Source organism: Falco punctatus (assembly GCF_963210335.1).
Source record: "Falco punctatus genome assembly, chromosome: 12".
Taxonomy (NCBI): Eukaryota; Metazoa; Chordata; class Aves; order Falconiformes; family Falconidae; genus Falco; species Falco punctatus.
The window spans coordinates 10,147,421-10,161,925 of NC_137592.1; the positions used below are offsets into that span (position 1 = coordinate 10,147,421).

At 37.9% G+C, this 14,505-nt stretch overlaps 1 protein-coding gene across 3 annotated transcripts in view; it reads right to left on the reverse strand.

The window, feature by feature from the left end:
• Positions 1-14,505, reverse strand: part of AHCTF1 (AT-hook containing transcription factor 1) — a 41,757-nt gene that overhangs the window by 14,861 nt on the left and 12,391 nt on the right. For all 3 annotated transcript variants that reach the window (XM_080407834.1, XM_080407833.1, XM_080407835.1), the window contains exons 7-25: positions 14,167-14,251; positions 13,457-13,607; positions 12,169-12,301; positions 11,895-12,076; positions 11,397-11,458; positions 10,273-10,401; positions 8,305-8,395; positions 8,128-8,217; positions 7,825-7,965; positions 6,959-7,063; positions 6,122-6,215; positions 4,748-4,871; positions 4,578-4,634; positions 3,290-3,436; positions 2,355-2,542; positions 2,039-2,183; positions 1,815-1,946; positions 484-631; positions 253-403 (exon numbers count right to left, since the gene is read on the reverse strand). In XM_080407834.1, coding sequence (XP_080263960.1) covers positions 253-403; positions 484-631; positions 1,815-1,946; positions 2,039-2,183; positions 2,355-2,542; positions 3,290-3,436; positions 4,578-4,634; positions 4,748-4,871; positions 6,122-6,215; positions 6,959-7,063; positions 7,825-7,965; positions 8,128-8,217; positions 8,305-8,395; positions 10,273-10,401; positions 11,397-11,458; positions 11,895-12,076; positions 12,169-12,301; positions 13,457-13,607; positions 14,167-14,251 — 2,355 coding nt within the window. The remainder of the gene's footprint in view (positions 1-252; positions 404-483; positions 632-1,814; positions 1,947-2,038; positions 2,184-2,354; positions 2,543-3,289; positions 3,437-4,577; positions 4,635-4,747; positions 4,872-6,121; positions 6,216-6,958; positions 7,064-7,824; positions 7,966-8,127; positions 8,218-8,304; positions 8,396-10,272; positions 10,402-11,396; positions 11,459-11,894; positions 12,077-12,168; positions 12,302-13,456; positions 13,608-14,166; positions 14,252-14,505) is intronic.

A 14,505-nucleotide genomic window follows, 5' to 3' on the forward strand; every position in this document is an offset into this window, starting at 1 on the left:
AGCAATATTAAATTCTGTAAACACATTTACCCTCATGTAAATATGTCTTTGCATAAATAAGATTACCACAGCAGAAAATCTCTGTCCAAATATTACTTATATAACATTTAAGAATCATATGTACAAAAAAGCCAAAGCTTTATTTATGTCACCTTCCCTCCGAAATACTAACATAATTCAAACGGATTTCTCTCTGTCTCTTCCCTGAAAACATGCAGCTCAAGACTAAACTTTGTTTAAAAGGCTGCTTACCTATCATATTGTGAGAAACTGGGTTTCTGCTGATTTTCTACCCACACTTCTCCAATTTTGGACAATACATTACTGATGAAAGTTGCTCTTGTAAGCACATTTCCCGCATTAGCTTGTTTTGCTACTGTTGATAATGGCTTTGGTCTTGAGACTGTAAAGCAAGAGGGGAAGAAATATCAGCCTTGTGTAATCAAAGTGATGGTTAGTTGTCCATGGCATTCTAAAAATTACCTTCTCTGAAGACCGATGAAGGCAAATGGTAAGGCCTGGCTCTCTCTGCAGCCAGCTTCCTTTGAACTCTAGGAAGGATCTTGCCATATTGATCTAATATAGAATTTCTGGCAACTGCTCTCTCTCTCAAGCAAGGATCACGATCATTCTGACAAATGAAAAGCGTAAAACAAAAAGTTAACTATTTACAAGAAGTTCATTGTGCAGAACAATCTGTGCTATTTCTAATTAGCGAATAAATTTCCTCTACAGGTATAGTAAGATACGTCCACTGCACAGAACTGCAGAAAGTGCTACCCAGAACTGCAGACAGCTCTACCCATCAGCACACACCAATTCAACTTGATATTTTTAGCAAAGTGGAAGGAAGACTAGATAATAGAACTCGCAAGTTATAAGTTAAAACAGTTCTGGTACTCTGAAGCACTGTAAGCTAATACACTTGTTATCACCTGCAACTTCCAAATGGTTTACAAATTAGCAGGCTTTCCCCTGTTTTACATAAAACACCAACGTCCGAGATGACTGAATATACAGGACAACTCCAAATCATGTTGCAAAAACACGTAATTTGTGAATATTAAAATGTATAAGAAAAAGCTGCCTACAGACATATGCAGGACCTAAAACTTTCAAGACCACCTTTTAAGTTTGATTCACTGGAAAACTATCACTCTGGAAAACAACAAATGTATCGCAGATTTGTAACAGAAGTTCACCTCACACAAAATTTCATCTGGCTACTTTGAGAAATGGAAGTTAGATGAGATCTTCTGTCATAGAAGTGGTAAAAAGTTGTGGAACTGCAGAGCTCAGGCTGTAATGTGAGGAAATAAATAAATGAAAAAAAAACCCAACCAAAGCACCACACAAATTTTACCTGTGGACTGGCATCCAGACTGCTCTCACCTAGAAAAATATACTTGCATGCAAGATAAAGAGAGGACATACAACATACTCTTTGTTCCACGGAAACGAGTGATACAACTTTCAACAGTCTAAAGCAAACATAACATACATATCTGAATAACTGAATGTTAATACTGGCTAACAGAAAAGATACAGATTTATTCCTCAGATGCAAACAAATGTTCTGAAGCGGAGTTCACAATGGTCTGTAACACGTAATTTATAACTTCTCAGAGTAGCTTTGGAGTAGCAAAATATTTTGTTCAACTTTCAAGTTCAGCTGTAACTTAAGGTATAGAAACTTATTCTAGTATTTCAAAAAATAGTATGAAAAACAAAGCAGGCTTTTCATTGAGTACTATCAAAACCAGTTAGTAACACCTAACAGAAACTTGCACACTGGACAGAATTTTTACACTTACCGGAAGATTAACATTCATTGACTGATTCAGCTGCAGTGCTGGGATATAGTTGGCACGCTGCAGGTGGTGGACCAAAAGATATTCATGATTTTGAACGCCAGCATTGGTCTTTAAAAACTTCTCCAAACACTCCTGTGAGAAATAACACATTTCCAAAAGCTGTTATGATTCTGCCTCTTCTCTTTTCAAAGAGACAAGTATGAGTTATTCTTGTCCACACTTACTTGTTCAGTGTCTGTGAAAGGTAGCTTCAGCAAGTCTTCCATTAGCCCCATCTCCTGACAGATTTCATACATGTGTTTTAACAGCTCTTCCATGTTTAACTTGGTGGTGTGTTGCTGCAACAGACCCCAAGCCTCCACCATGCACCTGTGATCAATTTTTTGAGATGTAAAGGAATATTAACAGTATAAGCAAAAAGATGCCCCCAAATCATTGCAGGCAGAGTTTAAAGGAAATTTAGGGGATCGTGTTTTGTATTATTTGTTCTCCACTTTTTGCAATATTTGAATTCCAAAATGGTGGAATATATTTCTTTACCTATTGGACAACAACACCGTGAGGAAAAGCCGCACTTCACTACTGCTTGACATTGATGGCTTCATCATCTGTATGTATGTCAGGGCTCGCCTATGCTCTCCTTGGCACATGAGGCATTGAATAATTCTCATGTGTTGCCACGATGCAGTTTTCATTGTAGCTGGATGAAAGAGCAGGGCCAGTGCATTCTGTAGAAGTTAGAGATCAGGTTTATTACGACATACACATACACACATGTGAAAAAAAAAAATATTCCAAAGTTTCTTAAGTAAGGGTGAATGTGTGTTAAATAAACTGATATAACTACCTAATGAAATACTCTGTACAGGACATATAAATAAAAAATCTTAAGTGTTTGCAGAGAAAAAAAATCCATTAGCCATACAGACTAAAGTGAGCGTTTGAAAAGGAGTAATTCACTTTTCTAGGTGAAGCACATGCTGGTATACAAACAACACTTTTTATAAATCCATTACTAAATAAAAGTTGCTCTCCCAATTAGATTATATTAACATCGTGATAGGCAAAGAACAACCTTCAGCACCAAAAAAAGCATGAATTAGGTTGAAAAGTCCCTTTTGCAGTCTTCGATCTCAAATCTTGCTGCTATGATCATAGTTTTAATATTAAAAGTTCCTAAAACACTGGTTTTGAGAAAGTGCTCAGCCGGTCTGCTGAAACAACATAAACTGATAGCTTTGAAAACTCAAATATCAAGCATTATTAACACAGATTTCTCCTTTGTTTTAATCAATTTCCTTTCAAAGTAATTAAATCAAAATTTCAAATCATAACTTACTGCTGAAGATGTTGCGGCAGTATTACAAAAAAGCTTTGAATTTTTTAGCACCTGTTATACAAGCGCTGATTTTATTAAATCATTTTGCAGATTACAGCTTTGTACTGTAATCTAAGTCTAACTGCAACATACTTACTTCATAATCATTGTGATCTAGAAGCCAGAAACCTTGAATAAGCTTAACAAGACCCCAAGGGATGGCAAAGGCTGTTGGGAAGGAGTCAATTGAAGTTTCTGTTTTATTCGGAAAGGAATGCATGATGTCTAGAAGCAGGTAAATTGTCTGATATCAAGTATCTAATTAAGGCTAATAAATTTGTAAGACCAAAAATTTATCACTTAATCTGTAGAAAAACACAATGAAAGAATATAAAAATGGTAGGAAGCGGGAAATATGAATTTACTAGTCTTGCCATTTTAAGCTACTATAACCTGAAGACAGTCAGACCCTAACCACAATATTGCATTCTGAATAAAAAGCCAGATTACAGATATTTGATTTCTGTAAGGCACTCAAAAAGGTTAATTTTACCTATTGAAACACTTCAGTTATAAACTCAGGTTCCCACTTTGGTCAGTGGAGCTACCGGTTGGACATTCAAAAGATCTGAGCATCCAATGCTTAATTATTAAAGCAACCAAATTCTACACTTGGTTTTTTTCCTCATTTCCAGAACATGTCAATTTCCAAAACAACATCAATCATGGTGTCCTTACAATACAACTTAGCTCTGAATCACTAAGACCAGACTCAAAACAGTATGCGGACCACTCATTGGTAGTGTCATTTTCTCTTGACACCCATTTTTAGGGACATGCTCTCAGAATACAGCTCTGGGGTACAACAGTTTTAAAACCACTTGCTCTCCAGGTTAGGCAACAACCAACCAAAGCACTTCCGTATATTTCAGCAGCTTAAAAATTAAGTTTCTGCCCAATGACTTCTGTGTTTATTAATTGTGTGCCTGCATTTTTACAAAACAAAAGCAAGCACTGTTAGCTGTTCTGGAAAATGGATGGTTTCGGCAAAGATCAGGTACTGGTGAACCACTGTTAGAAACCCTTTTGCTCTGAAGCAGAGCATTTTAGTGTACCTACAGATATAGGTGCCTTAAAAAAATTTAAAACAGCGTTAGATTTTGAGAAAAATTAAGAGTGTTCTTTATATTTAACATTTATTAGTAAATCTGTTTTCAAATATCAGAAAGGACTGCAACAAAACATAAACAAGAAATCGTAACAAATCCACAGTACGAAAATAAAACAATGCTTCTGTCTACAACTTCATTCTAAATTAAATGCTGTGGCTTGCATTGTGTTTGAAGCATAAATTAAAGGAGGCTATTAAACACACAGGTGACAAACATTTAAGAATATTTATGTTCGCACACTGAAGGTGTAATAAAAACAACTAGAAAGGATACAATCGCATGTTTGTAGCTTTCTTCAATGCTTTCTAGCAAATAGAGATCCAGCAGTGCCTGAAATGAAAAATTTAGATTTTCTTAAAAAACTCCAGTCTTTCACAAGTCACTGGCTTTTGGGTGGGGTTTTGTGGAATTTTGCTGTTGTTTTCAGTGACCATAACACTCACATGTAAACTAGCAGGTGGGTATTTCCCTGTTCCTCCTTCATCCCTCCGCCACAACTTCTCAACCTGGTCTCCTAACTGGGAAACCATTCCATCAATCATCAAGCAGTCAGAATCCCATTTTCCTCTGGAACAAAAGGTAGCAAGGATTGGGACAGAGTAAAACACTAATTCCAGCCTCTCAGGGAAACAGATTTCCTCCAGTCAAAACGAAAAAAAAAAAAGCTCCCATGAGTCAAAGAAAGTAACACACATACAAAGGCATGATTATGACTTGGAATACACAAAAAGGAAATTTGAGTCAGATGAAAGAAGTTGGTTAGATCACATTCAATTATTGAAGGACTTCAAAACAGAAATCCTGAAAGCTCTCTTACTAAAGGAAAAGTTGCAATGACCCTTTCGTTTCCAGATTTCGTTTTTTGTTGTAATAACAAGGAAGCGTAAACAAACGTTTTAAGTGTCAGAAATAACCACTCTCATACTGCCTAACAGAGGAAACCTAACATTCTCAAAACAGCAGGTCTATTCTTTATCATGAATCTAAAGCCTCAAATTGGAGTGTTTCAATACACAGCTCTGAGACAACATAATGGAAATTTCAGATTTTGTTCTCAGCATCTCACTTTTGTTCCTGAAAAGCTGTTTTCAGAAAGATGAGCATACAGGTAAATTTCAGTATCCTCCTTCAGCGGCATTCATGTTTCTGTACACATACAGTACAATTACGGCTGGCTGAACTTTCTTCAGAAGTCCATCACAGTCTTCTGCTGTGACGCTACCCTTTAATACGATGATAAAAAGCAGAACAAGCACACCAGAGGTTGTATGCTTCTACGCAACACACAAGCCTCTAAGTAAGTTACTTGAGAAGCAAGCTATGTAAGATGAACGTTAAAGTCAATACATAATACACTGCAGCTTCCACCTTAACCTTGCTCACAGTGCCATAGCCTAAGCTTCTTCAAGTCTTTATTTAGTTTTCAGTATAATTTCCAAAGAAAAAACTATTATCATTTAATCCAGGGCATATCACCTCTATGCTGGTAAGCTAGCCCTGTAAAGAGTGCGTTCATCTGGAAGGGACTTTAATGTTAATCACATGATCTTTTTAGTGGTAACAAATTATACCAATTAGCCAGTAAATTAAGGACGCTACCAAAAAAATGATATCAACTAATGGTACTAAGCAGAAGTATATATATACATTTTAACATAGGAAAGTAACCTCTGTGTTCAAGAGAACACATGCATCACTCAGGAGTACTACCAGCAAATGCATTAAGCACAGCAAACACTTTATTACTGATAAAAAAAGCCATTCACTTCTGCTAAATTTACAGTGGAATTGTTCTAGAGTTTTCCTGTAAGGCTTACCTTGAGAAACGCTCAAGTTTCTGTCGATGACCAGTATAGTAGCTCTGAATCAGAGGATAATTGTAGAAAGGTCTAGACAAATGCATAGCATCATCTACAAGCAAAAAAGTAAAAGCAAGTTAAAGAAGTAATATCACGTTTTAAACTAAAACTCTTGACTAAAAAGACAGAAATCTTACAAGCTAAGCATCAAGAAGCCTCAGACTTTGAAAGAAGCCAATCCCATTTCTGCCTTTGCTAAGAGATGTAAGACACAAGACTCAATATCTTCTTGCCTCGAGCACCCTTTCAAGTTTACAGTTGATGTAGCATTCAGAACATGTAGTATAAGCTGAAGTTCACTATAAAAAAACCTTAACAATTCTCAAAGGGAATGTTTTTTTCAACATGTCATGTAAGCATCTGTAAGACAATTACGGCTGACAACAGAATTTATAATCCACCCAAATAAAGAAGAATTTCCAAGGTGTATTTCTTCCTCAAGCAATAAACAAGAAGTTCAACAAAACATGCAGGTAATGCTTTTATTGTAAAAACAAGCACTCCAGTATTGATTTTTTAACAGTTATTTGATCAAAATCACAAATATACTTGTGCTGGGGACACAAGCAACTCCTTGAAGTCAAGAGGCTTATCGTTCCTTCTAAAAAACATCCAAGAAAAACTGCTTGCATTATTCTACACCATTTGAAAAAATAGTAAAATCCCAGTTTCACCAACAGAACTTCAGCACATATTGTCACTGAACCCACACGACTTACTGTCTAAGCATGTGTACACAGGAATCACTTACCAGACAGTCTCCTTGTTACACATGTATTAACAGTTTACACTTACCTAAACCCTCTGGAAGGAGACTGGATCGACAGAACCAGATGACCACTTGGGCATACAAAGAAATGAGGCTAGTTACCACCTGCTTATTTGTCAAGTCTGCAAAACCTGAAAAAAAGCACAGGATTATTTTGGTAATGCAACTCCTTTCATTTTTACAGAACTCCCTACCTCAGACTAAATAGAAAGTATAAAAATAACATGGTAGAAATCTTTGTCTTTACATTTTTCACTCTGTATCACTTTCTTATTTGAACAAAAACCTCAGAGCCACCATCAGAACTAAAACCAACCTCTCCAAAGAGCCAGATTCTCTAAAGGTTAAAATAATAAGAAAAAAATAAAGACTGAACTATTAAATACACTAATGAGTAAGATAGTTGTTTTTCACGTAGTAGAGATTTTTACTATAACAAAGGAGTAATTTTTTTCCTCAATATGCTAAGAACAATTTATAATTTAAAAAGATATAGAAACTCAAGTAACTTTACAAGGTACTCATTTATGCTTCCTTTATAATTTCTACTAATTTGCAATACAATATTTCCATGTGATTATAAATTGCTAGGTAAGAATTAAAAAGAATAGCGTTCAGCATCACCACATTCGATTGCTGTAATTTCAACCCAGCTGCCTACATAGCTTCTTGCAGAATGTAGAATGCAGCCTCCCCTGCCCACTTGCGAGAACTCCACAACAAAGTACTTCCCTGAGCCCAACCTTGCAGATTTAAGCCCCTTCTCCCAGCTAAATTTGACCGTCTTCTAATAATCAAAAATAACAACAGCTCACGTTTCCACACTTAAAACCTAAGCATAACCCCAAATCTTAATGAAACATACCAAAGACTTAGTAATACTATTACAAACCTTTCTCAGTAAGCTCTTGTGCTTCTGTTAGAAAACAGGTTAAGACTGTACTAAGGTTGCTCAAAAGCAACTGGCAGTGCTGTAAGGACTGTAGTGTCTGCGGGTCAATGAAGTTGCAAGAGCCATCAAACAGTGGAATACCTGTTCAAGGACAAATACAAAATCACCAGCCTGCAGAGAAATTTCAGATTTTCGAAGTATACTTAAAGAACTGCGTGCAAGGTTGTATACCAGCAGATTACTGGATAAGCTCAATTAGAAAGAACAATTTTATGTTTGCTGAATGACTACACCAGTACTCACATATCTGGTCAAATTCCTCTTTTGTATGGATCACTTTGTTCCATGTCCACTCAAGAACAAACCGTAAATTAGCAGCAGAACTTGGCTGCTCTTTAAAAAAAAGGAAACAAAAAATAAATGAATCAACAGTTTCAAACTAAAAAACATATAACACAAACCCAATGTAAGCAGGATTACCTTCAGATGTCCAATGCTTAATGCATCCAGTCAGAAGTTCTAAAGAACCTGACTGGACAGCAGCTGACAATACCGCTTCTAACTGCTCCTCCTAAATGTAACAGACAAAATAAAATGAGAATCTTACATAATTGGAACTTGGAAAAGTGTGTGCAAGTAACTATTTGCAGTAACACCCTCTGCTAACACCCACTCTGCATTTTGTGCATGGGCGTCTGCCACCAGCAATGTATGAAAGGGACCGAATTAATCCCCTGTTTGTGTGGAAACAGTGAAGCTAAGGTCAAGCACTTTTCTGGACTATGAAGACATGAAGCAGTTCTGACAGCCAAAACATGAAGTTGTAACTTTCTAAAAAAGCAGAAAAGAAGTGAAACATTTAAATTCTAACAGGTTTAAATTTTAAGTTGTTCCAACACTGTTTTCCAATGCAGCAGCAGTCCTTGAGAAGGATAACAAACAGGTATGCACAGGCAGGTGATAGTAAGTAGTAGCTTATTTCAGCCAGTGTTCTGATAGTTCTCTCAAATGAGCTGATCCTTCATAAAATTTTACTTTTTTTCTTTTTGTTTTTTTTGTTTGTTGGTTGGCTTTTTAAACACATTCAAAAGTATCTTTCCCTTCTAAATAAAATCATTACATTCAAAGCCATTTTTACGTATCAGAATACAGGTGTGCTATTTCCATCTTTTTCTGAGAGCGGGTCTCAGACAAGGAAACGCACCAAATACTACTTACTGTGGCAAACAAAACCAAACTAAGCTTCTGGCTCCTAATACTGAAATTTGCCTTCATAACATTTGAAAGAAATCTCTGCTCAAATGGATAGGAAGTCTCTGAACGATATGGTCACAATTCACCAAAGGTTATTAAAAAATCTCTTGATTTCCCAAATTATTTCCAAGCTGGAGTTGACAGCAGAACATCAAATTTGAATGCAAGAGTCTACCTCAGGCTCACAAAATAAGCAGTCTACCAGCTAGGTCAACTTGCCAAGAAATGTATTTTAGCTACCACACTGTGCAGAACTGTTGTTTGCCCTAACGCGCTTCCACAAATCTGGTGAAAAATCCAGTAGACGGGAAGACGAGGTCAGTGGGAAGACTGCTCTCCCCTTCCTCCTAATTGCTCTGCTGTATGATGACTAGCTGACGATTTAGCTTAGATCCTGCCCAGGTGAAGATGGGCTGCTCATCACAAAGGCTCCATCTCTCATGAAACCCTTCGGAGAGAGAAAGGTTGGTGCACTGCAAATGGAAAACCTGTAACAGGCAGGTGACATCACTATTGTGGGATAAAGCAGATAGCAGGTGGTGGACATCATCAGATAAAGGTGATAAAGGTCTTGCAGCAACAAGAGGGCAGACTAAGAGCAGTAAATTGGGCTACTGTAGCACAACACGAAGGCTACAGAGGTGAAGATCTGCTATGAGAGGATGCAGAAGACCCTACTGATGAAGGGAAAATGAGGGGAAGCAGTGATGAAACTGTCAGGTAGAGCTAGCAACGGTAACTGTTACCAGAGCCCACTTCCTTGGAAGCAAATGATCATGTATAGTGCAGCAAGCTGGTGTCTGCAATAGCTCACATCCAAGCAAGATGCACCCATCGTCAGCTACTGCATGGAACCTCTCGCCCTGAGAAACTGACAGGGACAAAGGTTGTTCTGAGGGAAAGATGCTTTACGTTACACGTGACCAGCACTGACCAACACTTCCTTGTGCGTATCTGTAGCAGAGAAATAAGAGAATGTGTCTCTAAAGACAGCTCTGTTAGGGCTGTTACCAGTCAAACTCAGTAGTTCGGATCTAAAAACACTACTACTTCTGCTAACTAAAGCCAACACCTACATTTTAATGCAACTTGCAAATAATAAGAAAATCAGATGATTATCGTGTCTTGTAGCCTCTACGGACCTGTCAGACAACACAGATGTCTTTCCCCCTTCACTCCCCAATATAAACTCACCTGACTCAAACTGGATGGCTGGACATCAACTAGTCTTGGAGACAGCAAGCCAGCTACAAGACACCTGTTGTAGCTGTCATGAATGGCTTCGCTTATTGAAGGACCAGACTTCCTTAAAAAATTCAAGGTCTGAAACATCAGTCAGAAATGACAGATTAAGACAGCATTATTATTCAATCACAAAGGATAATCACTAAGAGCAATAATCTAAATGTTCCCTTAAACTGTCAGAAAGCTTGCATCAGTAACATGCTTTATGTTAGCAAGCCGAGTAAGCATTACTACGTAGAGTCACAGTAAAGACTACGGAAAACCTTTAGTGAAGTCTATAGTATTCTACATATTATATATACATTAATATAGATACTATAGTAGCTATAGTATAGTTTATAGTAAAGACAGAGTAAAGTCATAGTAAAGACATAAAGATGGCAGCCAAACTAACAGTTACAGTTTATAATTCTCTGTCAAGACACAGGCCTTCCTTTTCCCCTGAATACCAATACAAAACACATCCTATATAAGCTAACACTAAGACACAACTTGAAATGACACACTCTGGAAGATCCTTTCTCCACTTGTTTGTGCAGAAGCTGATTTACATGGGAAATATTTAGAGAGCTGAAACTTAAGTCAACATTATTTGTCACAAGCTGCGCAGTGCCTTAGAAGTTACAATTTCGCCAAGTTTGGGAGAAAAAAAAATCCATTTCTTCTGAAACAGATAAATAGCTTTTCATTTTCTCCATTCTGTCCTCCTTTTTCAAGTTAATCAGGGATCAAAACCCTAACTCCAGACTATGTAGGCAGTTTGACTGGAGAGCAATAAAGTAGTAACAGCTTTTCCTGACTTGTATATTTTTGTTCTTGCTCCAAGACCACTGCTGTGTAACTTCCTAGACATTCAATCACTGATTATGCCTTACGCAGGAGACAACGGTAGATTTACAGTCCCAAGAGTGGACCTAAAACATGACCATTTACACAGAAGTGGCAGGATATAATTGCGATTATGCATGTGGATGAGCAGAATGAGTATAAAATGGTCTCTGACACTGAAAGCAGTGCAACTTCAAAAAGGTATCTCTCTTGACATTCTCCACAAAAATACAGTAAAAGATCACCTCCTTCTGGAAGCCAGTGCAAGTCATGTGAACAACTCCGGAGTTCAGCAAGCACGTACCATCTGCAGAAACAATGAACATTTAACAATAGTCCACACTCTCAACAGTTATGAGCAGTTTATATTGTTTAAGCAGTGGCATCTGGAAATTTCTAACAGTTCCCGCGTTCTTCGCTTTAAGTTGTTTTTTTTTAAATAATTACTGAATGTAGAAATTTCACCTCTAATGCTACCAAGGTGCTGTGCTTTGGCTCCAGTTCAAAGTAATTTCATTTTATAACCATCACCACTTCACAGGCTACATTGCAAGAGCACTAAAACTCAGCAACTGTCAGGTATGTTTCACAATATTAAATACCTTGTTAGTACAACACAACCCGAGTAGGGTTTGCAGGGGTTTCATTTAGTTTTTAAGTAACAAACAATGAACAAGAGAACCAAGAAATGGTATTTGACCTCAGTTTAGGCTTATCACTATCAAAAGCAGTGAAATACTTACCAAAGCTATAGGTGCTTGGATTAAAAAACTGCTCAGGTGGTGGATAAGAAGGAGGAACTCCTCGACTCAGACTCCTCTCATGTACCAAAATATCCAAGATGAGGTTTGGAGAAGTCATGCTTACTACAGTATCCAGTGACCACAATGCAAAATAGGGGCAATCATGAAGGAATTCTTCTGGCCTTAAAGAAAACAAGTGCATAAGCTAAACACCGACTTTCAGATGAATTATTTGTAGGGGTATTGAAAAGAACTTAAAAAAAAAAAAATCTACCTTAGTGAATCTGGCATTTGAGCATGATACCAGCGATTAATGTCAAATACACCCAAATAAGTAGATGGCTTTCCCTGACCGTATGTATTCACTTGCCAACTGAAGATCGATACACTGGTGTCAGGAGATATTACTGTAAGAGACAAGAAATTGTTTCTTATTTGTAGAAAATGTGGTATGTCTGATCTTTTTAAAACACCACTTTCTATTTTGGCGTCACCTTGTTATATTGCTAACGAAAAACAACACTTACTCAGAATAATAAAGAAAACGTACAGAATAGCAAACATCTCTATGACAGGTTTCAATCACACTGCCCCTTTTTCTTGTTCAAATGTTATCAGTTCTAAGTCAAATCAACTAGACAATTATTAGCTAATTAAGTTTCCCATACATTAGGAGTTGTTCAAGACACTGAACTAGGTGAATAGCTTAGGAAAAAAAGTAATATGCTAGCAACACATACATTGCTACTTTTAGAAAGCATACAAATATTTATCATATAGACTTGTATCACTCAGCAGGCATTATTACTTTCCAAATTTGACTCAATTACAAGTTTTAAGAATAGCTGCTTTCCAGCATATTCAGAATGAAAGAACATATCATCACACAAAATAAATTAATTCAAAACCCCCAAACCCAACAGGAAATAGGAATAAAGATTTTGACATAAAACATTGACAATGTTATACTCTGCTTCCCTAGTCCTGCTGGCCACACAGTTTGTGACACCAGCCCGGAGCTGGTGGCTCCCTCGGCCCCTGGGCACACAGCTGGCTCATGCCCAGCCGGCTCTGACCAGCCCCCAGGCCCTTCCCCGCCGGGCAGTTCCCAGCCCCTGCCCCAGCCTGCAGCTGCGGGGGGCTGGTGTGACCCTCGGGCAGGGCCCGGCACTGAGCCCTGTGGAACCTCACCCCATCGGCCCGGCCTGCCCAGACCCCCCTGCAGAGCCTCCTGCCCCCCAGCAGGTCAACACTCCCCCAGCCTGGTGGCAGCTGGGAACTGGCTGAGGGTGCGCTCGATCCCCTCATCAGCAATAAACAGAACTGGCCCCAGTACTGGGCCCTGGGGAACACTACTGGTGACCAGCCACCAGCTGGATGCCAATACAGTCATAGCTTTGAACAGGGGAAAAAATAATTCAGGTAACCTTCCTAAGTAATGGAGAGAAGGATCTTACTGTTCAAAGGACGCAGTTGGAGTAATAAAATGACTGACCAGCATTACACAGATGACCCCACAATACTATACTTTAGAATAACCAAACAGAGACATCAGAACAAACCTTCATTAATGCTATCCTCTCTGTCAACGTGGTTGTGAAATTTTTCTACAGTCTGACAGCTGAGTAATTTAGTATTGCTGGTCTGCCCTCTCAAAGGGAAGATTCCACCTGTGAGATCTAAACTGTACCTTTCATCACAGTATTCCAAACCCTGGGGAAAAAAAAGGAAGATAAGAAAGGTTATTCTGAGATAATAACATACGTTATACGTAAATATGAAAGAATGTCGTTATCTAACATAATATACATATTATACTGTATATTTCCCATGAGCTTATTTCGGATGGCAAATAGAAACTACATCTGACATGCAAGAGAATTAAGTGTCAAAATCGTAACAGACAAGTTTGGCTGTAAATGCTCTGCACATTTTCAAAAACTAGCATTTCCCTAGCTATAATTTGCTCTGAAGCATGAACAGTCCATACTGTTTCATATTTGTAAAAGCTGCTTCCTCTTGAGGAACTGAATTTATACAGGCTCTCTGCAGATAAATGTAGTTGGAACATGCAACACTGCAGCACAGAACTGCATGACATGTTTTCAAAAAGTATCGACAAGGGCCATGCCCAAGAAGACTCAGCAAAACATATTTTTTTTTTCTGGTCATCTCTGCAGTTTGATGGTAAATATTAGGCCTGCCAACTTAACTGATGCTTACTTAAGAGAAAATAACCATTTTCATCTCTTCACATACATGCATATCTTACCTCATACATGACTCGTCCTGATGCCAAGCGTTTTCTGTCACCAAACGCTAACTGCAACAGATGTAAACTCACAACATCACCTTCACTGAAAAAGGTATAAATTATGAAATTTGATTACAAAGCTGCTTTAGAGTCCTCAGTATCATTTTATTAGATCCAGACTGAAGCAGCCATCAAGAAACACCAGGTAGGAACTAGCAGGTTCCTCTTCACGTCTGTTAAAGCCTGTAAAATTTGCATTGCAAGCTTAACACCTTCCATACCTGAGAGAATCTCCTGCACAGCTAAATAAACAAAACAAATATATATGTATCAACTGCATGTGAACTAATATATTTA